This window comes from Erpetoichthys calabaricus, chromosome 2 (assembly GCF_900747795.2).
Source record: "Erpetoichthys calabaricus chromosome 2, fErpCal1.3, whole genome shotgun sequence".
In the NCBI taxonomy this organism is placed as follows: Eukaryota; Metazoa; Chordata; class Cladistia; order Polypteriformes; family Polypteridae; genus Erpetoichthys; species Erpetoichthys calabaricus.
The window spans coordinates 331,528,009-331,552,251 of record NC_041395.2 but is presented as its reverse complement, the minus strand read 5'-3'; the positions used below and the strand labels follow the sequence as shown (position 1 = coordinate 331,552,251).

At 40.2% G+C, this 24,243-nt stretch overlaps 1 protein-coding gene across 1 annotated transcript in view; it reads right to left on the bottom strand.

Moving 5' to 3' along the window:
• Positions 1 to 24,243, bottom strand: part of dusp8a (dual specificity phosphatase 8a) — a 412,005-nt gene that overhangs the window by 207,820 nt on the left and 179,942 nt on the right. The window contains exon 3 of the mRNA XM_028796023.2: positions 11,619 to 11,757. Within this exon, the coding sequence (XP_028651856.2) occupies positions 11,619 to 11,757 (139 nt within the window). The remainder of the gene's footprint in view (positions 1 to 11,618; positions 11,758 to 24,243) is intronic.

The following is a 24,243-nucleotide window of genomic DNA, read 5'->3' as shown; positions in this document are numbered from 1 at the left end:
CTCTCTTATTCAGGCGAGTCGGAGCTGGGAGGATGTGGAGTGACACTCGACTGGAGGAGGAGAGCATTGCGGTGGTGAGAAAAGAGTTGTGGAAATTAGAGAACCTGTGATTTGCGCTTGTGCTACTTTTGGAAGTCATTTTGGTTACCGTATATACGTTTAAGTTCACCCACAGATAAGTCGGGAGTTGATTTTACTGTATAATTTCTGGTATTTTATAATGTCGGTTGTATAAGTCGAATGCAGAAAACTCACGCTATTGGTCCAAGAGATTACGATATGCTAACACCCACCTGAGAGAGTAACCACGGAGCACACAGACTTCTTTTCTATGTATTGTGCCTACATGATCACATGATATTATATTATATTATATATATATATATATATATATATATATATATATATATATATATATATATATATATAATAATAATAATAATTCATTAAATTTATATAGCGCTTTTCTCAGTACTCAAAGCGCTATCCACACAGGGAGGAACTGGGAAGCGAACCCACAACCTTCCACAGTCTCCTTACTGCAAAGCAGCAGCATTACCACTGCGCCACCTATATATATATACATATATACATATATATATATATATATATATATACATATATACATATATGATGAGCCCATAATGAGGGCGAAACACGTGTCGCGTACTCTTTGCATTTATTTGACAGTAAACTATTTCAACCATTCTATGATCTGCTCCTCACAAACTGAGGGCACCGTGGCGGATGTTAGCAGATTGCTGGCCAACCACAAGCGTTACCTGGTAGGTAACCACCCATACAATCAGATTGTGACACAGACTTCGAATGCCATGAATATATATATATATATATATATATATATATATATATATATATATATATATATATATATATATCCATCCATCCATTTTCCAACCCGCTGAATCCGAACACAGGGTCACGGGGGTCTGCTGGAGCCAATCCCAGCCAACACAGGGCACAAGGCAGGGAACCAATCCAGGGCAGGGTGCCAACCCACCGCAGTATATATATATATATATATATATATATATACATATATACATATATATATATACATACATATATACATACATATATACATACATACATACATATATACATACATATATATACATATATACATACATATATATATATATATATATATATACATACATATATATATATATACATACATATATATATATATATATATATATATATATATATATATATATACAGTATATATATATATATATATATATATACACACACACTTGCCACAGTATTAAAAAAAGAAGTTATTTAAATATAACTTGCCAGTGCTCCAACTGAACAAATGTTAAAACAATCACACCATTTGTATGTTGCTTTGTATAAAGTAAAGTCTGGTGAAGGTCATGCAAATGAAATGTCACTAGTGCGTACCACATAAAAGTAATCATGCCAAAAAGCCTCAAATATAGCCAAACACACATATATAATCCTCATATTATTATAAATGACTCTTACGGTCAAGCTGTTACATTCATACATCTCAACACTTATGAAAACATACTTTAACGAAATCTGGTAGTCCACTTGACCAATCTAAGCTGTTTACCAGAAGAGAGGAACGTGAACAGAAGGTGGGCTGCCAAGTTAAAGAATATAAATGACAAGCCAACCAGGATGCACTTCACCGAGGAGGCCCATACAGAATTATTTTATCACAATGTTATCCCAATTTTCAGATTCAAATAAAGAGAATATAATTACACCATTAGCTTGTGAATATCTAAGCAAACCAAATATTTATTCACCCGTTCATGCAACAGATGATGGTGTGTAATACTGGAGCACCTCAAAGAACTGCCCTGTCTCCCTTCCTGTTCACCAATCCACACAACAGACTTCCAGCGCAATACCAGCCCCTGCCATCTACAGGACGGTCCTGTGGTGAAGGGACAACAACCTACCACTCAACATCAGCAACACCAAAGAGCTGGTGGTGGATATCCAGTGTGCAAAGAGGCCTCTGAGACCACCAGTCACCATTCAGGGGGAGGAAGTGGAAGTGGTGCAGAGCTACAAGTACCTGGGAGATTTCACATAAACAGCAAACTGGACTGGTCTGAGAACACAGCGGCGCTGGTCATGAAGGACGAGAGCAGACTGGACTTAAAAAGGAGACTCTCAGGTCTTTTGATGTGTGTAGCAAACCGCTGGAAATGTCGTACCAGTCCATAGTAGCCTGTGTAGCCATGCTACAGTCTCCTAGGGAAGCAACCTGAGCTCAAAAGAAGCACAATGTCTGGACAAACTCAGCAGGCAGACCCTGGACACATTGAAAAATGTTGTGGGAAAGAAGATGATGGCAAAATTGGATACTACCATGAAAAATCTCCTCCAGGAGGCACTCTTTCAGAGAGGCTCATTCACCACGGTGTGCTAAGAAGTACCTCTAGGGGGATCTTTTCTACCTGCTGCTGTCAGGCAATGCAATGCTTCCTCCAAATGCCCCAAACTAAATGCTGATACCCTTTAAGTTTATTCTGTAAATGATACACATTATACATTATTGATTGATTGTGTCGACTTGATGTTATTTTAGCAGAATGAAGTGGACAGGACTGGTGAGCTTTGTTCTCATCCACATTGTTCTGATGTTTTAATCTAATAAAAGTCAAGCCACTCACTCCCAGCCCTACACCATTCAATAGAAGTGTGGATACTGCTGCTGTTACATTATATTAATAATAAATGAACGTAGTTCAGATCACCCCATCTTTAAAGGATTTCTGTCTTTAATTTCAATAAACATAACAGTCTTCAATGGCTGGCTGTATGCTTTCACATTCATAAAATACCAGTTGTGTAGGCCTGTGCTGTAAAAACCCTGGGCTCCTAGAAACTATAGAAATCTTCATAACAAAAATTTAAATGCAGAGTCGGTGGTTTCGTTTTGCGGATGTGCTCGCCCCCCTTGTCTATTAGCGGCTAAGCGAATTTCTCTCTCGTTTATCTTTCCTTGGCAGTTTCACTTTGGTCAGTCGCTCAGTTGCTTTCTTTCAGCTTCATGCTGTAGCCTTATACTTCTTTCGTCCTCCGACTCGTTAACTTGGGGCCGCCTTGCCGGCTCTTTGAGATTCACGCTGTGGCCTCGCACTTCAGTGCCGGACAGACAGACAGACATACTTCCACGCAAAGACGTTTATATATAAGATCAGAGAGGTTATCTGACTGAAGACAAACGGTTTACTAAGTGAGCAAAGCACACTTTGAAAGAAGTCCCCCCAAGTAAGTACATACTTACTTACATACTGTGGCGGATGGTCGGGACGCCCCTTCTGTATATGGTCCAGGGGAACAGACATGGGCTGCACAATACCTCCCCCGGGTTGCGAGATGGCAGCCCCCCTGGGTTGCAGCGGTGCCTCGGACTCCCGCAGGGCTTCATGGGAGTTGGAGTTGGTTACAGCCCTGCTGGGAACAGAGGGTGCTGCCAGGGAGTGCTGCAACAATGGCTGAGCCCTCTTGGGTGGGTTTTGTGCCACACCCGGAAGTGCTGCCGTAAGTAGGTCAATGAGCACTTGGAGCACTTCTGGGTGCGTTATAAAAGGAGCCAGCAGTCGTTACTCCAGGAGCCAGAGTCGGGAGGAGGGAGACAAAGCTGCCAGAGAGGAGTGGAGGATTTAGAAGAAGAGAGATTTGTGTTTGTGTGTGCTTAGTGTGGGACTGTGTTGTACCTGAGGGACACGGGGAAGACGTGGGTCCCCAGGTGAAGAAAAATAAAAGTTTATTTATTTTTACATATGCCTCCGGTGTCAGTCTGTGTCAGGTTGGCACTGATATAGTGCCTTTTCCACAGTACTTAATTACCTACTTACTTACATACTTCTACTTGGAACAAAACTAACTAACTAACTTACTTACGTACTTAGATACTTATGTACTTACTCACTTACTTCTTCTTGAAACAAATCTAACTAACTTACTTACTTACGTACTTATTTACATACTTCTCCTTGGAAGAGATAAATCTAACTAACTAACTAACTAACTAACTAACTAACTAACTAACTAACTAACTAACTAACTAACTAACTAACTAACTAACTAACTAACTAACTAAACGTACTTACTTCTCCTTGAAACAAATCTAACTAACTAACTAACTTAAGTACTTACTTATATACTTTTCCTTGGAACAAATCTAACCAACTAACTAACTTATTTATGTACGTACTTACATACTTCTCCTTGGAAGAAATCTAGCTAACTAACTAACTATCTTACATACTTACCTACTTACATATTTTTCCTTGGAACAAATCTAACCAACTAATTAAATTAATTACATACATACTTACATACTTCTCCTTGGAACAAATCTAGCTAACTAACTAACTATCTATCTTACATACTTACTTACTTACATACTTCTCCTTGGAAGAAATCTAACTAACTAACTTACTTACTTACATATTTTTCCTTGGAACAAATCTAATCAACTAACTAACTTACTTACTTATGTACGTACTTGCATACTTCTCCTTGGAACAAATATAACCAGCTAACTAACTTACTTACTCACTCACGTACGTACTTACATACTTCTCCTTGGAACAAATCTATCTAATTAACTTACGCACTTACTTACTTACTTACATATTTTTTCTTGGAACAAACCTAACCAACTAACTAAATTACTTACGTACGTACTTAGATTTCTTCCAAGGAGAAGCATGTAACTAACTTACTTACATATTTTTCCTTGGAACAAATCTAACTAACTTACGCACTTACTTACTTACTTACTTACTTACATATTTTTCCTTGGAACAAACCTAACCAACTAACTAAATTACTTACTTACTTACATAATTCTCCTTGGAAGAAATCTAACTAACTAACTAACTAGCTTACGTACTTACTTTCTTTCTGTCTATACAACTCCTTAATGGGTTCTCCTAAAATAGTTCTGGTTATATATTGTACACATTTACTCATAGGAATGAACCAGTTGAAGCTAAACCTCCCCTTGGAACAAATCAAGCTGTTTCCTTCTCTTCTTCTATTTGTCAGTCGTCAATATACAGCGTAGTGCCTTTGTTTCTTTCCATCTCTCTCCTTGGCAAGTTCTCCTACAATACTTTGGTTGCTCATCGTACATATTTACCCATATGGATGAATCAGCTGTGGAACAAATCAAAAGACGCATCAATGTAATAATCCCATAAAAGCATCAACCGCTCCTGCCCTTGGCAAAAGTCTTTGATGAAAAGGAAGTGAGAAAGAAAAAAAAAAACACACACACACACATTTGTGTTTGAGGATCCAAGGGGTTTTCCTGCAATAAATAATAAATAATTTGCCAATAAAACGGGAACAAAATGAATTATTGGCAAGGAGTGTGCGTCTGCACTGAAATTCAAGCCTTGCGAACAAACTTTTGGCTTACACCACTGGAATGCTGTGTTTATAGAGCTGATGAACCATCCATGCATGTCACATCTGCACTTGAGGCATACAAAAGAGGAATATTCAAAATGAAAAAAAGGGCCAAAGGAAAACTATAAATTAAGGGCTTGTCTTCCATAATGCAATAATAACATCTTTTTTTCTGTGCAGTCTACAACACATAAAGTTGTTTATCAAAAAAAAAAAGGAAAACGTGCTTCAAAAAGAAAGGAAATGGCTTTACCTGTTGCAAACAGACAAAACAAAATGACCTGTCCTTGCACAGAAGTTACTTTCTTTAGCACATCAAATGGCCACCACCTCCCATCATCCTTATTTAACTCAAAACAGTGAGTCACAGCTTCCTGAAGGTTTATCATGACTTCTTTGAAGAATACTTCTTTTCGCACTTCTATTTGTGGCTAATGTGCTAGATCAACTACAATGAGATTAAACATGCATGGGCCCAGTCACACCCTGCTGTTTCCTCCCGACACCCCAAACTACAAGCTGATACTCTTTAATTTCATTCTGCAAGTCATAAATATTATACATTATTGATTGATTGGTTATACTATCTGTCCTGTGTGTATTATCTATTCCTTGTTTTTTATGTTTCTGCTGCTGTATGCTTCTGAATTTCCCCTAATTTGGATATTTGGTACACTCAGTATGGTTAAGTGGCAGGCAATACCGTGGAGTCACTGTGTGACCACAAGATCGAATGCTTGGATAAAATAACAATAATAATATGAAATGAAATAAAACCTTGATTAACTATCACTCAATTAACCGTCAGAACAAAACAAAACCAACAAAGCGCACAGCAGTGCCCACCTCTTACTGCCCTAGTCCTGCCATGCGGTACGCTGTGAGCTCAGCACGTTCTGCTAGTGCGTAGTCTTCTTCCCCAGCACCACAGTGTCAGGCCGCACTTTGAAATTACACTGTCAGTTACGTATCTTCAGTTTTAATAGCATTTTGTAGCTTTTCACTTTTGTTATAATTAATCTACTATACATTGTTATGGTTGATAAACATAAGCATGTGGTGTTGGAATTGTCACAAAAAACTGAAATTATTAAACATCCATCCATCCATTTTCCAACCCGCTGAATCCGAACACAGGGTCACGGGGGTCTGCTGGAGCCAATCCCAGCCAACACAGGGCACAAGGCAGGAACCAATCCTGGGCAGGGTGCCAACCCACCGCAGAATTATTAAACATTTACAAAAAAAGGCAAAAGTGTAGCAACAATTGCTTCAATTTACAGAGTAGGAAGAACGACAGTGTGCGATATAAAGCGTGATGCTGATCAAATGGAAACCACTGACAGTAATATTAACGTATTAATGTTGTTCTGTATTGTAATTTTCTTTTTAAATTCTGTTAGCATGTTTTGTTAATATATTGTGACATTCAGGCAGCTTGTGATGCGCTGGTGGGAAGCAGAAAGTGTGCAATGAATGCTGTAAGTGATGGGGCAGGGTGAGGGGGCTTCTCTTCTATTAGGAGATGAGTGACCAGAGATGTTAGGTAAAAACAGAAGGTGCGGTGGAAGGAAGGTTTGAGTAGGGAGTCAGGAGACAATAAGCAGGAGTGTTTGTGGTATCGAGAAAAAGGGAACGTGAGTGACAACTGATTGGTAGGGAAAGTTTTCTTTTATTGTTTAGGAGATGTGCTCCGCAACCCAGATAATGGAGTACAAGACAAGGCACCATTTGTTACAGAATGAAGACTCCAAGTAAATCGTAGGAAACTCCACTACCACCGAGTTGTATTTCCTTATTACACTGGTTGTTGAAATATTATAGGAATTAATTTTGTTAATACCATATTACATTTTGTTTTGTAAATAAATACGACTATTCACTAATCTACAGTATATCATTTTTAAAATACCCATTATTCGTCTTTTCTCTTATCATCGGTACCCAACCCCAGACGAGGTTTTACTATACTTGAGATTTCCACAACCCTCCTTGTAAAGAGATGCCTTCTTGATTTGTTGAGCTAAAAGCTTATTAGCTTTCTCTCCGTGTTCACAGTAATGACGTCTTGATTAAACATGAGTTGTTCAGTTTCTTTAGTTGTTAAGAGGTTGAGTTCTGAATGCAGAGTCTGCCTCTTCCTATGAAGCGTCTCACTTGGACACCTGGCATGTTCTTGATCTATTCTGGCAATTTCACTGATTAGCTCTGACACCTTCTTGGTTTCCAATTTATTTTGGTGGGTAAGATATGAGATAATCTGTCATCTTAGGAAAGCCTTCAGGGTTTCCCAGAGTATTCCTGTAGAAACCTCTGAAGATGTATTTGTCTAAAAAAAAATGGATTTGCTTGGATATAAATTCTGTACAGTTCTCGTCTGCTAATGACAGGGGGTTAAGACGCCATCTGCGAGATGACTATGTGGGGTATAGTGATTTTAGCTCCATGAGCAGAGGGGCATGGTCGGAGATAACAATAGCGTTGTACTTACAAGATTTAATCGTAGGCCAAGAAATTATTATCTATAAAAAAATAATCAATTCTTGAGTAGCAGTGATGCACTGGTGAGTAGAACGAATATGTTCTTGAGTTTGGGTTTAGAAACCTCCAGGGGTCTTATAAGTTGTGATCAGTTACAAACTGTAATTGTCTTTGCAGTGTTAGACATCATCGCCCCTGTAGCAGAAGACCTATGTAGGTTTGGATTTAAAACACAATTAAAGTCCCCAGCCATTATAATTTTATGAGTGTTCACATTGGGAATGAATGCAAATATGTTTGGATGACGTCCCTATCATCCACATTGGGTGCATAAACATTTATCAAAATCACTTTGCAGTTAAATAAGTTGCCCATGACAATCACATATCTCCCTTCAGGATCAGATACTACATCTGATGCTACAAATGAGATTGTTCTATGTATAAGAATTCCCACAACTCTAGTTTTCTTTGTAAAACTGGAATGGAATATTTGGCCAGTCCAGTCTCTGTGCAGCTGAAACTGATCCTTGCTTAATAAGTGGGTCTCCTGTAAAAATACTGTTTTAGGGATTAGACCTGTCAGGTGAGAAAATTCTTTCTCTTTAATTCATGATTCAGACCTTTAACATTCCAGCTCACAAAGTTAACTGTTTGGTCATGGAGACATTGCTTCTGAGCTTTAGTCTTACCTTAAAATAAGACAGCTTTGACCTTAATTTCCAGTTTTCCCAGGGGTTATTGCCATGAAGTCTAATGTTGCGTTGGCACTTATAATTATACTAGTTGTGTAAGCCCGTACTGCAAAAAGCCTGGGGTCCTAGAAACTATTGAAATCGTCAGGAAGAAAAACTGAAATGTAGCGATTTCATGTAATTGAAAGGAACTACTCTGGGGGTCTCTCTCCTAGGAGGTTTCCTTTTGCCGATGTGCTCGCCACACTTCTGTATTAGCCGCTAAGCAAGTGACTCTTCTTCAGAAGTTTCCTTTTGCCGACATGCTGGCCTCGGGTCCTCCCTGCGTGGAGTTTGTATGTTCTCCCCGTGTCTGCGTGGGTTTCCTCCGGGTGCTCCGGTTTCCTCCCACAGTCCAAAGACATGAAGGTTAGGTGGATTGGCGATTCTAAATTCACCCTAGTGTGTGCTTGGTGTGTGGGTGTGTTTGTGTGTGTCCTGCGGTGGGTTGGCACCCTGCCCAGGATTGGTTCCTGCCTTGCGCCCCGTGTTGGCTGGGATTGGCTCCAGCAGACCCCCGTGACCCTGTGTTCGGATTCAGTGGGTTGGAAAATGGATGGATGGATGGACATGCTGGCCTTGCTCGCGTATCCTCGGAGGCGAAGCCCTTACCCCGACTCCACCTCTTACTTCCGGGCCGGATAGACACGCACACTTCCACACATAGATGTTTATATACAAGAAAAGGATTAAAAGAATAGATTAAAAATTGCTTGTTCTCTCCCCCCACCCATTTTGCTTCCCAATGTCAGGCTAGACCATGCTTCACAAAGTCCCAGTCCTCTGACATACCTAGAGACAGAACATGTCCAAAAACAAAATAAGCGCCCCAGCAGCGTATAAGGATCAAAATGGAGATATCTATTGACAATATAGTCCAAATACTATAAGCAAAGAGAAAAAAATAATACCGCAGCTAACGGAGTTCCGCTTCAGATGTCCATCTTACCATACCAGATGAGACACACTCCCAAAAAAGAGATGCTTTCTGATATCACTGGTCAACAAGCATTTTGCTACTGGGATTCTTTCACCTTTACTTTAACAAATTTCACTTGCTGACTCCAAATCTGAAAACCGTTTTCGTCCAGCAGCACGTCCCATTTTTTAGTTATGATGTTCCAGGTCTTGGACAACTAGGGTGACTGGACAGTAAAGGTGATGCATTTCAGCATTTAAGAAATAAGTTTGGTTTCGAGAAAAGTGAAGCCAAAATTAAGGAAGGTGTTTTTGTTGACCCCTGAAATTTGTGAATTGATGCTTGACGATGAGTTCAAAAGGAAACTGAAGCCCACTGAGTCAGCACCCTCATTCGTGCAGGTTGTCCAGAATTTTCTTGACAGTCACAGAGCAGAGAATTATACTGAGCTTGTGGAGAATATGTTAAGAGTATATCAGCTTACGGGAGCCAGAATGTCACTAAAGACACATTTTTTACATTCTCATCTCGACTTTTTTCCACCAAATCTGAGCGATGTCAGAGATGAGAATGGGGAAAGATTTCATGAATATAGAAAGGTGATGGAAAACTGATATCGGGAAAAATTCACTCCGAGCATGATGGATGATTACTGTTGGTTCTTGCAAAGAGAGACGGATGTGCAATACAAGCGTAAAAGCGAGGGCCTCCAACATTTTTGGGCACACTGACCTCACTTTTATATTGAGGTAAATTGACATAAATATACTTTAACGTGTCTCTGGTATCGTCTTCTGGTTTGTTTTCAGAATAAACACATCAAAACAATTTTGGTGGGACAGAGTCCAAACTCCAGATATTGTGTTGATATATTGATATTCAAAAGTGTCAAAACGTCAATGATGTGTATTTCAAAAACCTGACGTGCTAGCTTAATTCCGATTTCATATATGGAATCAGTGTAAAAAACTTAATAAAGAGATGCTCTGAAGTTCCCAGAAGCAAACAAAAAATATTTTTTTGTAGACCAGTGTATCCATTTCCACTGCTCTTCAAGTATGTGAATTCCCTGCCGGATCAACTGTGAATATCTATATGGTGAAGTTTATTTTAATGTTAAAAGCTAACAACATGAATTGATATGAGGAAGACAATGACTGCCCATGGCACTGTCGCTGCAGTATGAAATCAACCAGGCTAAGTAACCAAATGAGAATAAATAAATCCAAAGTAGAAGGCCAACAAGGGACTAATAAACTTGCCAAAGGTCAAGAACCAAATCAAACAAAAGGATATGGCTTCTAAATAAATAAATAAACCAGCAGGGCGTCATAAATAGTGGAAACCTGACACTGTAAGAAACAAAGTCTTAAGTGACTCAGCCATCAAGTGCTGATGAAATACCAGAAAGGCTGCTCCTCAGCAAGGTGGCTGCTGATCAACAAACAGGTCAACACACAACAGCAAACAGGGGCGTGGCCAGAGAGCAACAACACATGGTGGGGGGGGCGGAGACAAAAGCGTGAGGTCATCTGGAGAGATGATACTTCAGCAGCTGCTGGTCGGTCCACAGTTCATTCTTTGTTAGGCGTTTTGCAGTTAACTTGTAACCACTGAGGCTGCACACACGTGACAAAAAAATTCAATGAATGAAGTACTCCTGGCTAGCAATGTAGCATCTTAAATGCAAAGCAATTATTAAAACAAAGATCTATGACATTTTTTTTAGCAAAGCATTGAACAGAAGCGCATTGCTTAATGTAGATAGATAGATAGATAGATAGATAGATAGATAGATAGATAGATAGATAGATAGATAGATAGATACAGTAGCTCTGTCCAGTAGTGTTCAACCTTGCATTTCAACATAGCGTATAATAAATAACATGATAAAAGGTCGATAGGAAAAAAAAAAAAAAAGCAGCCACCAATAACATTATTTAATGTATTGTTAACGGTTGAGCAAATGAAAACTGAAGATTGCGGTAGTTAAGAAAAATGTGGATCATCTGACAATACGGCCGACGACGAAAAAGGCTTTAGTCTTACCTGTGAGGAGTGACACTCGATGGAAACTGGTCTCCAGTTTGCAAAGAAGGATGTAGACAAAGCTGTCCGTAGAAAGTGAGCTGGGGTCCTTTGTACACTGATCATAGACCACCACTTCCTGCTTTCTGTTCACATCCATCTGAAAAAGAAACAGCAAAACAAACACATCACTTATTTTATTATTCCCACAGATGAGGATTACTGACAGACTGGAGAGAATGGCAGGTGACAAACACTTGGTGACATCTTACAGAGAGAGGGCTGCTGACTTGGCAAATGATGGACGCTTGTATGTACAAAGGTCACAGCTAAATAATTGTAGGTACTCTTACTGTAGTTTGTGTGAAAGATCAGCCCCGAAACAAACTGACAGACAGACGCCAGTGTCTAAAACACACACACACGTTTATTTTCTTCAAAATTTTTAGCACAATGCAATGCACAAACCCACAATGATCAGTCCTTTCACTTCTCTCTTTATTGACGCCTCTACTCCTCCCCTTGCAAGCTCCGTCCTCTGTCTCCCGACTCCGGCTCTCCAAATGGAGTGAGGCAGCCTCTTTTATACTGCCCCCAGAAGTGCTCCCAGGTGTTTCCTGATCACTTCCAGGGGTGGCAGTAGTGCTGCAGATCCAGGCTCCGGAGCGGTCCAGGCACCCCCTGTAAGTGGCCATGGGTTCCCAGCAGGGTTGAGCTTCTAAGTTCCAAGCCCATGGCCCCGATACAAACCAGGTGTGCTGCCCTCTCATGTCCTGGGGGAGGTACTGCTGTTGACATGTCTTCTCCCCTGATCCTCTTCTCAGAAAGGCATTCTGACTGGGCAAGGACCCTGGTCATCTGTCACACTTGGTAAGAAAAACTGAGAATCAACCACATTGTATGTTAAGCTTTACTCAATGGAAAGACTAAACGTCCCAGCATGAGAACTCTAGCAGCCTGGTTTAGATTTTACATTTGTGGCCAAAAGTTTTGAGAATGAGACAAGTGTTGGTTTTTACAAAGTTTGTGGCTTCAGTGTTTTTAGATCTTCTTGTCAGATGTTTCTCTGGTATACTGAAGTAGAATTATGAACATTTCCTAAGTTTCAAAGGCTTTTATTGACAATGACATGAAGTTTATGCAAAATGTTGCAGTGTAGAACCCTTCTTTCTTTTTCAAGACCTCTGCAATTTACCCTGGCAGGCTGTCAATCAACTTCTGTGCCTAATCCTGACCAATGGAAGCCCATTTTTGATAATCAATGTTTGGAGTTTGTCAGAATTTGGGGGTTTTTGTTTGTCCATCCACCTCTTGAGGATTGACCACAAGTTCTCAATGGGGAGTTTCCTGGCCTTGGACCCAAATTTTTGATGTTTTGTTCCCCGAGCCACTTAGTTATCACTTTTGCCTTATAGCCTGGTGGTCCATCATGCATTGTTGGTCACCAAACTGTTGTTGGATAGTTGGGAGATGCTGATCTCAGATGATGTTTTGGTTCCATTCTTTATTCATGGCTCAGGACTGGGGCACCACCAGTGCAGAACTTGCTCAGGAATGGCAGCAGGAAGGTGTAGTGAAGCAGTAAACTTTGTGAAAAACAATTCTTCGTGTCATTCTCAAAACGTTTGGCCACGACTGTACATGTGCACAGAGGCCACAACTAGACCTAACTTAAGCAAAGAACAAAGTGAAATGTGCTGGAAAAACAACTAATGGATGATTAATATTTTTGAAATTTTGTGTTCTTTTACAGCAGGGGTCCCCAACTCCGGTCCTCGAGGGCCCCAGTGGCTGCAGGTTTTCATTCTAACCCTTTTCTTAATTAGTGACCTGTTTTTGCTGCTGATTAACTCCTTTAACATTCATTTTAATTGACTTCTTTTTTATGCTTTTCCTTCAACACCACAGTCCTCCTGGGTCTTCTTCCATTGAGCACACCATACACAAAAAGCATCAGATGGTGCGATCAGACACTGATGGGACCTCGACCTTGAAGTTCAGCTTGTATCTCTTTGGAGGTTGTCTTTGGCTTTTTGTCTGCCATTCTGTCCTTCTGCCCCTTCTGGGGTCGAATTTCCTCTTGCAGCCGTGTCCAGAGAGGTTGTCTACAGTCTGCTAGACCTTAAACTTCTTAATAATATTTGCCAGTGTTGTCATAGGGACATCAAGCTGCTTGCAGATGGTCTTCTAACCTTTGTGTTTAACATGCTAGTCTAGAATTTTCTTGTTGATTTCCACAGACGACTCTCTCCTCTGCTTTCTCTGGTCCATGTTCAGTGTGGGACACACGATGACACCAAACAGCAAAGTGTCTCCATTTAAATCAGCTGAATGACTAATTTCATGATTGGAGACGTGTGTGATACGAATTCAAGAAAACAGCGAGTGTGTAAAATCACTAAATACTCCAATTACTTGTGATCTTTTCTAGGGGTCCGAACAAATGTGTGCAGGCCATTTTAGAATGTCTTGGCAGGAGAAGCAGAACTCTTCTGATGTGAGACACTTTATTAACCCCCTTGGGGAAACTCTCTTTTCACATAACCTTTGGAGGACAGAGCGCAGGGTCGGCAATGTGAAGGAGTGCAGGTACACAGGGGGACAATTGTTTTTCATTTCATCACTTTTCAGGGGGCACACAGCACTTTTTCAATGAGCTGTAAGGGGACAGCAAATGTGTCCACTTCTGTAAAAGACAGCATGCTTTTAGCTTTTTACAGAAGCTCAATAAATAAATATTATAACAAACAATATCCACTCCTTGAGAAAGAAAGAAAGAAAGAAAGAAAGAAAGAAAGAAAGAAAGAAAGAAAGAAAGAAAGAAAGAAAGAAAGAAAGAAAGAAAGAAAACTTCTGACTTGGCTAAAGATGGCTGCCAGCTGGGTTAGAGGAGCTAGAGAGCTAGAAATGCTTATTGATCAACAGTCAACTCCTGAGTAAATAAAATATAATGCACCGCTCAGAAAATGGAATATTTTCCTAAATATGAATGGGAAAAACCTCTGTGTGTCTGTCAAGTTGTGATCTGTAATAAAATAAGACAATACTGAGGCAGTTTCAGACAATATGTTGTAGCTGCAGTTCACCTGTCAGGAGCAGAATTTAATACACTCTTAAAAATGTTTCACCAAAACACATATTTAAAAAAAAAACATTCTGGAGATTCAAAATATGTTAACAATATTTAAAAGCAATCAGCAATTTAGTGTCGAAGGAAGAGAAGAATATCATTCAGAACATTTCATGACAGTCCTTTCTGTATACACATTCTGTCAGACAAGCTGAGAGACGGAGCTTTTGTATGAAATGCTCTCATCTTACCATTCAGCAGTACGTATCAGTTTCATTTTCCACAAGCTTATACAAATTACTATAGAAATTTAATAGGAGACACATAATGGGACATATTAAAGATGGTGGAGGCCAGAGACAACATAAGCTCGCTTACACCCAGGGTGCTTACCTGTGTAGATAGATAGATAGATAGATAGATAGATAGATAGATAGATAGATAGATAGATAGATAGATAGATAGATAGATAGATAGATAGATAGATAGATAGATAGATAGATAGATAGATAGATAATCTCACAAAAGTGAGTACACCCCTCACATTTTTGTAAATATTTTATTATATCTTTTCATGGGACAACACTGAAGATATGACACTTTGACACAATGTAAAGTAAAGGGCATTTTTCACTTAGGGGTGTACTCACTTTTGTTGCCAGCGGTTTAGACAATAATGGCTGTGTGTTGACTTATTTTGAGGGGACAGCAAATTTACGCTGACTACTTTACATTATATCAAGGTGTCATATCTTCAGTGTTGTGCCATGAAAAGATATAACAAAATGTGAGGGATGTACTCACTTTTGTGAGATACTGTATATAGACAGATATGAAAGGCACTATATAATAGATAGATAGATAGATAGATAGATAGATAGATAGATAGATAGATAGATAGATAGATAGATAGATAGATAGATAGATAGATACTTTATTAATCCCAATGGGAAATTCACAAGAAAATAATAAAAAAAACGAGTCTCGGCGTGTAAAAATCCATGCCCATGTTGTAAAAGTAAGTGTGTCCAGTGAACAAATCCACATAAAGTGATAGGAGTGATCAATAAATAAAAATAGAAAAATAAAAGTAGAAAAGTACACATACACATACAGTCATACATGGAGCTGCTGAAAAGGCTGCCACTCTCGGCGGCGCCGGATGTACGAGATCTTTCTATCTATCTATCTAACAGACAGTCTATTACCCAGGACACCTGAGTTCGCCCCTTCAGATGGATCGCTGGTTTGAATCAAAAGCGCTGGAGAAACCAAAGAACAGAATCCACACAGTGAATACGACATGAGAGACATTAAGTTTTTTCAAGCAGCTGCAGCTTAGAGAAAAGGCACATGTTTGAGGATCATAAGGAGTCTGACTATTGAGGGGAGACCATTCAGTCCAAAGAGCTCATTTAATTAAGTAAGGGGTCATCAAAATACTTTTTAAAAGTTGTGAAGTTTTCCACTTTATCGGCTGTATGTGACTCAGCACTTTGTTCCACATTCCCATGACCCAATCTGTGTAATAAAGTGCTGCAGGGATTCCATCTTAAATGTATTAGTTTCCAGCAATGCCCTCAAGTAAGTGATTCACTCTTTAACAGAGAGAATTCTACTGGATCACATTTTGGAAGACATCAGTTGGTTCTCCATGAAGCCTTCTCTGCTCTGCTTTAATGACCTCAGCCTGTCAAAGCAGGACAAACCTTTTAGTCTCTGGGTGAACTCAGTAATGGCAGAGGGCGGTTTTGATGCATTGACCTCTGGGTTACAGAAGCAGGAAGTTTCTGCAGTCGTTCTGTTATGCTACTCAAATTATACAAAAAGCAACTCTTAGTTGTGGTGACCTCTGTCACCTGTTCACTCAGTCTCTAAGGCATCAGAAAATACTGCTGCTGTGGAAGACATCCGGCATTGACAAAGCAGGCGCCTCTTCACCTCATGACTACAGACCAGTGGCACTCAAATGGCGCGGTGGATGCCTTTATCTGTCTGCTCCACAAAGTTTCTTGTCACCTGGATAAAACTGTCAGCACAGTGAGGATTCTGTGTTTTGAAATTCCCAGTGCTGTCAGTAACATCCAGCCATCTCTGTTAAGTGGTAAACTCAAAGACATGCAGGTGGATGAGCCTGTGATGTCCTGGATGAAGAACGATCGATCAGGCAGACCACCGTTTGTGAGACTCAAGCACTGTATGAGTAACATTGGAGTACCACAAGGAACAGGCCTGTCTGCTTCTCGCAACTCAGACTATAAATATAACAGCAGGTCGGGTCACTTACAGAAAGTCTCAGATGATTCTGCACTTATGGGGGTGTATTGATAAGGGGGGGTAAGACAGAGAAGAGGAGTCGGGAGGACTTTGTTTCTTGGTGCGAAACAAATGCGTATCAGTAGACTAAGCTGAAACAGTTGGTGGCGATGGTGAGGAAGAAGAAAATATCAACTTACAATATCCCGTAGAATATCTACAACCACAATTCCCATGAAAATAACAATCTGTTTAAATTGTACATCCACATCCCCATACACGAGCGGCAGAACCGCAAAGAGGCTAGCGCGTAGTGCAGGCTTGGGGGTTGGTGTGTGAAGCGAGCAGGGGGCAAAATATATATATATATATATACTAGCCGTCCCCCGCGGCTTCGCCCTCACAGTAGTGAAACAGGACAGTGAGGAGGACCTGGTCCCCACTCCTTACGTCACTCTTTCCCCCTCCCCTAGGCCTGCAGCCTCTGTCTCGGATTAGCGCGAATATATCACTCCTGCAAGCAAACTATGATTTTTAGCATGATGAGAGAAATCGCAAAATCAACCGCAATGTTCAAGCAAATTATAGAAAAAAAATACCTAAATCCATTAAGTAGTTCTCTCATTTGCTAACTGAGCAGAGTTAAGGTTACGCCTCGAGGCAGAGGTGTGAGTGAGGGGATTCGCGATAATAAATCAGTACCACAAGCAAACTATGATGAGAAAGTCGCAAAATCATCGGAATGTTCAAGCAAATCATAGAAAAAAACCTGATCTAAACCCGTTAAGTAGTTCTCTCATGAAAAACGGACAGACATACAAACACAAAGTCAGACGGAGTTTTCGCGCTTGGACCACAGAATTTTTAAAACTGTTTCTTAGCGAGCACCTATGGGTGATAGTCCTCATGGTTCGGGAGACTTGCTGATGACTGAGTAAGTGATATTTGGCTTTTATATATACAGTATATTATACAGTGGGGCAAAACAGTATTTAGTCAGCCACCAATTGTGCAAGTTCTCCCACTTAAAAAGACGAGAGAGGCCTGAAATTTTCATCATAGGTATACCTCAACTATGAGAGACAAAATGAGAAAAAAAATCCAGAAAATCACATTGTCTGATTTTTGAAGAATTTATTTGCAAATTATGATGGAAAAAAAGTATTTGGTCAATAACAAAAGTTCATCTCAATACTTTGTTATATACCCTTTGTTGGCAATGACAGAGGTCAAACGTTTTCTGTAAGTCTTCACAAGGTTTTCACACACTGTTGCTGGTATTTTGGCCCATTCCTCCATGCAGATCTCCTCTAGAGCAGTGATGTTTTGGGGCTGTCGCTGGGCAACACGGACTTTCAACTCCCTCCAAAGATTTTCTATGGGGTTGAGATCTGGAGATTGGCTAGGCCACTCCAGGACCTTGAAATGCTTCTTACGAAGCACGGGCGGTGTGTTTGGGATCATTGTCATGCTGAAAGACCCGGCCACGTTTCATCTTCAATGCCCTTGCTGATGGAAGGAGGTTTTCACTCAAAATCTGACGATACATGGCCCCATTCATTTTTTCCTTTACACGGATCAGTTGTCCTGGTCCCTTTGCAGAAAAACAGCCCTAAAGCATGATGTTTCCACCCCCATGCTTTACAGTAGGTATAGTGTTCTTTGGATGCAACTCAGCATTCTTTCTCCTCCAAACACGACGAGTAGAGTTTTTTCATCTGACCATATGACATTCTCCCAGTCCTCTTCTGGATCATCCAAATGCTCTCTAGCAAACTTCAGACGGCCCTGCACATGTACTGGCTTAAGCAGGGGGACACGTCTGACACTGCAGGATTTGAGTCCCTGGCGGCGTAGCGTGTTACTGATGGTAGCCTTTGTTACTTTGGTCCCAGCTCTCTTCAGGTCATTCACTAGGTCCCCCTGTGTGGTTCTGGGATTTTTGCTCACCATTCTTGTGATCATTTTGACCCCACGGGGTGAGATCTTGCGTGGAGCCCCAGATCGAGGGAGATTGTCAGTGGTCTTGTATGTCTTCCATTTTCTAATAATTGCTCCCACAGTTGATTTCTTCACACCAAGCTGCTTACCTATTGCAGATTCAGTCTTCCCAGCCTGGTGCAGGTCTACAATTTTGTTTCTGGTGTCCTTTGACAGCTCTTTGGTCTTGGCCATAGTGGAGTTTGGAGTGTGACTGTTTGAGGTTGTGGACAGGTGTCAAACAGGTGCCATTAATACAGGTAACGAGTGGAGGACAGAAGAGCCTCTTACAGAAGAAGTTACAGGTCTGGGAGAGCCAGAAATCTTGCTTGTTTGTTATTGACCAAAAACTTATTTTCCACCATAATTTGCAAATAAATTCTTTAAAAATCAGACAATGTGATTTTCTGGATTTTTTTTTCTCATGTTGTCTCTCATAGTTGAGGTACAGTATACCTCATGAAAATTACAGGCCTCTCTCATCTTTTTAAGTGGGAGAACTTGCACAATTGGTGGCTGACTAAATACTTTTTTGCCCCACTGTATATATATACTGTATATATATATATATATATATATATATATATATATATATATAGTATTTTTTTATCTACTCTCTATATATAAAATCCTAAGCCTAAAAGTGCATTGATTTTGTGCAACAATTTTATGTGACGTTTTATATTTGTCACACTTTAAATTTGGCTTATTTTAAAACCTACATATATATGTTTGGTATCATTCTTTTCAGAATTTATCGAACTTTAATGTGATGTTGTTACATGTTCAGATTGTTATTCAGTTTTTAAATTATAAACGAGCGGCAGAGATGTGAAGTGGCTGGCGTGTATTGCAGGCCGGGGGGCGGGGGTTGGCGAGCGAACCATTTATAAATAATAATTTTTCTTTTGTACATTTACAGATTTTACTAATATTCTGGCCGCAACTGGAGGTTGGGAACCGAAGGTACCATGGGGGCTTGCCCCCCTAGTGTATTTATATATTTAAAGAGCTTCTGTAAAAAGCCACATTTGCCTCTCAGAAGAGAGACAGAGACAAAGAAAGAAAGAAAGAAAGAAAGAAAGAAAGAAAGAAAGAAAGAAAGAAAGAAAGAAAGAAAGAAAGAAAGAAAGAAAGAAAGAAAGAAAGATCCTGTTTGTTCATTCATTCCTTCATTCATTCTATCTAATGTATTTGTTACCTTCCAATTGTACTCCAAACACTTTTAAGAAGCTGCGGTTTAAATGTTGTTATGGGCTGGTTGGCCCCGGGCATACTGGCACCACTTGAACCGAGATTCATCAATAATGTAACAAGATGAGCCGGGCAAATGAGGACACATAGCCAGCAAGAGGTGATGTAAATGAATTATTCAAACATAACAGTCAGTGGTGTTGTTTAACATTCAATCTCTATATATATAAAATCCAATGCTTTTTCACAAGAGAACTACTTAACAGATTTAGATCGGGTTTTTTTCTATAATTTGCTTGAACATTCCGGATGATTTTGCTATGCATCATAGTTCGCTTGTGGTACCAATTTATTTCTGCGAATCTGAGCAACACACAGCGGGCCGGGTCCTCCTAACGCACCAGCATCATGGCGTTACTTACCTCCGCTTAGCTAGCGAACAGATTTAGATCAGGTTTTTTTCTATACTTTGCTTGAACATTCCGGTTGATTTTGCAACTTCTCTCATTGTGTGAAGTATCTGAGTTCACTTGCAGGAGTGATTTATTTGCACAAATCCGAGAGAGAGGCTGCAGGCCGAGTGGAGGGGGGATGCTGGACCTCAGGTATTGGGAGCCGGGCAGGGCCCTCCTAACTCACGTTCGAGTCGCTCTTCCTCTCGCCACGTGTTGGATTATACCTTGCCTCCGCTTAGCTAGCGATACCTGTTTATTTATTGATTTTTAAACTTTGTCCCGTTTCCAGCGGGGGACAGCTAGTAATAAATAAAAGAAACATAACCTCAAATAAATGGCATAAAATTAGACAATACAAACAAGAAACACCACTTTGAACCCCGGCCATGGAAGAAATACTAACGATTAGGTCCCATTCCTGCACGTTTCATATTCATCCGTCTGTGCAAATGCCACACAGGTTTGGTCAGTAGCTCATCCTTCTAAAAACTGAACATAATCATCTTGGCTCATGAGCAGGCCTTTGTGATAACAGATTCTTTCAAGCTGTAATAACTGTTTTTACAGGTCAGTGACTACACACTGTACACATATGGCTACTAATGAAACCCAGATGTTAAAATGCATGAGGTAACTAATGACAGTGCTGAGGGTGACATCATTGCTCAGAGAATGGTCTGCACGTCTGATGCCTCACGTAATGCCTTTCTAATGGCCCCTGTTAAAGCGCTCCACTCTAAATGCAGTAATTTAGAAATGAGGAACAAGTCATAATTAATATTACTATTACTTTTTGTTTTTTTGTATTTTTGTTTTATAACTGTCTATAACTGAGGGCCAAGTTAGGAGACAGCTGAGGAAGCTATGGGACCTGATGGAGTCAGTCCTCGAGTTCTTAAAGCCTGGGCTCACCAACTTTGTGGTGTCCTCTGTCACCTGTTCAGTCTGTCCCTATGGCTCCAGAAAGCGACACTGCTGTGTTGTTCCTGTTCCAAAGACGGCAGGCGCATCTTCACCTCATGACTACACACAAGTGGCACTTGTGTCGCACATCATGAAGACCTTTGAGGGGCTGGTCCTGGACCCCTCTGCAGACCTCTTGTGCCAGAAGGTGTGAAACAGACTCAAATAAGAACAAAGACCTGCAATTCAAGGGATGACATCTAATATGGACAGAAGAACTCGCCTATTACAAGACCTTGATTTTGTAAATGGAGGTGACTTTAATCCAATCAGGAGAATAATAATAATAATTATAATAATCATTTATTTTACTTATAGGCACCTTTCAAGGCACACAAGGACACCCTACAGAGCACATTAATAACAACATAAAATTAATGAAACTAGCAAATCGTGCTTGTAAAAATTTCACAAGAATAAAAGTGTTAATGAAATGATGATGAGGGTGAGAAGAACATAACACGTTACAGTAAGAAAGCAGATTATTTTAATAAGTAGGGACTCCATATTAGAATAGTCACATGATTAGTAAGGGATGTTATTATAGTCACTTATCCATCCATCCATTATCCAATCCGCTATATCCTAACTACAGGGTTATGGGGGTCTGCTGGAGCCAATCCCAGCCAACACAGGACGCAAGGCAGGAAACAAACCCCGGGCAGGTAGTCACTTACAACAGCATGAATATTTACAATACAATGTGTAACGTGAATAGGTGAACAGAACATATTGGATAAAAAGGGAAATGCAGGGCACATGTAAGTCAGTATGTATGTGTGAAGTGTGGCCGTCAGGTAATGTTGTATACCGATGTCTATAATAATTGTTGGAAAACGCAATTTGTTGCATAAGTGTTATTGTCAGCGAAACTATTCCCCCGTGTGTGATCTGCAAATACTTGTACGTTTAATCTGGGTTTCGATGTAACTCTGGAAAATGTCATGTACAACTGGCATGGGTAAAAACAATAAACGTTATTAAACGTTTGTCGTTGTGACTTGGTGATAGACGTACAATATGCTAAACAAATGGGGAATTGCCTACGCCGTAATATAAAGAGATGTTTTGAGTTGTCAGTGTTATGGAATCCCTGTAGTTTTTCCGTCCTAATGTTTCTTTTTGTCTGGCAGTTTGCCGCTGCTCTTCAAAAAGGTTGTGTGTGCAATTCATTTTTTCGTTCACTGTCGAGGTGCGAGACTTGCTGCTGCTGGTCTTCGGATAATGTCACTCTGTGGTTTGTCATGCATTGTCTTTGTTGTTCGAAGGCATCTTGCCTGTGCTGGTTGGTCTGGCGTGATGTCGATGTTTCTGCTCCTGCGCGTTGGTGTGAGTATGTCAGCCGACGAGACTGTTTCTGTTGGATGCAGCTAGACTGTATGCCTTTTTATTTTATCGGGAGGCTTACATTAAAATGAAGGAGAAAGGAGATGTAAAATGATAGTGTCATAATACAGTTTTGGTAACAAAGTATGCACCGAATAAACAGTCAAATACCACAGTCAATAATTGGTCACGTTGAAGAACTAACGACTTGAAGATAAGCCTAAAACCAAAACTCTGCCAGGAACACAGATTACTCGCTATTGTTGTGGAAGGATATGGTAGTTGTGGCAACCGTTGTTTAAATGGAGCACGGACGGACACAAACGAAATAATATAAGGATATTACAGTACAATAAAACCAGAATAAATACAATAATAAAACTGAATTGAAATTTATCAGCTAAAATTATCAGACAGACAGAATAAGCCATCTTAAAAAGATGTGTTTTAAGAGGAGATTTAAAGGTAGGAAGAGAGTCAATATTCCGAATGTCTTGTGGGAGAGAGTTCGAGGTGAGGTGCTACTCGACTGAAAGCTGTAAACCCTGTGGTAGTCAAGCGAGCAGGAGGTCTAATACTGTAAGATTGATAGAGGAAGAAGATCTAAGGATATGAGAAGGAATGGAGATGTGAACAAGATAGATAAGGAGATGCCAGATTATAGAGGGTCTTGTCTCTATATACAGTATATAAAATCCAATGTCTGTCTGTCTGTATGTCTGTCCGATTTTCATGAGAGAACTACTTAACGGATTTAGATCGGGTTGTTTTCTATAATTTGCTTGAACATTCCGGTTGATTTTCCAACTTCTCTTATTGCGCAAAGTATCACAGTTCGTTTGGGAGCAATTTATTCGTGCTAATAAGACTGCGGTCTGAGGGGAAGAGGAAGCGTGATGTCAGGAGTAGGGAGCCAGGTGGGGCCTTCCTCACTCATGCGCCAGCCTCCATTCGAGTCGCTCTCCCTGTCGCCACGTTTTGGAGCGTATCATGCCTCCGCTTAACTAGCAATATTTCTGAGGCTAGGGATCTGCACTGGCAATCAGAAGGTTGCCGGTTCGAATCCCGTAAGATGCCTAAAGGAACTCTGCACTGTTGGGCCCTTGAGCAAGGCCCGTAACCTGCAATTGCTAAGCGCTTTGAATAGTGAGAAAAGCGCTATATAAATGCAAAGAATTATTATTATTATTACCTGCTTTATTTATTTATTTCCGCAAGGGACAGCTAGTAAGTAAGAAGCAGTATCTTAAAATCAATGCAATATTTAATAGGGAGCCAGTGAAGATGCTGAAGGACTGGAATAATGTTCAGTGGAAGGGGTTCTGATAATAATACGAGCTGCAGCATTCTGAACCAATTAAAGTTTGTAAAGGAGTTTGTAAGGAAGACCAGAAAGGATAGA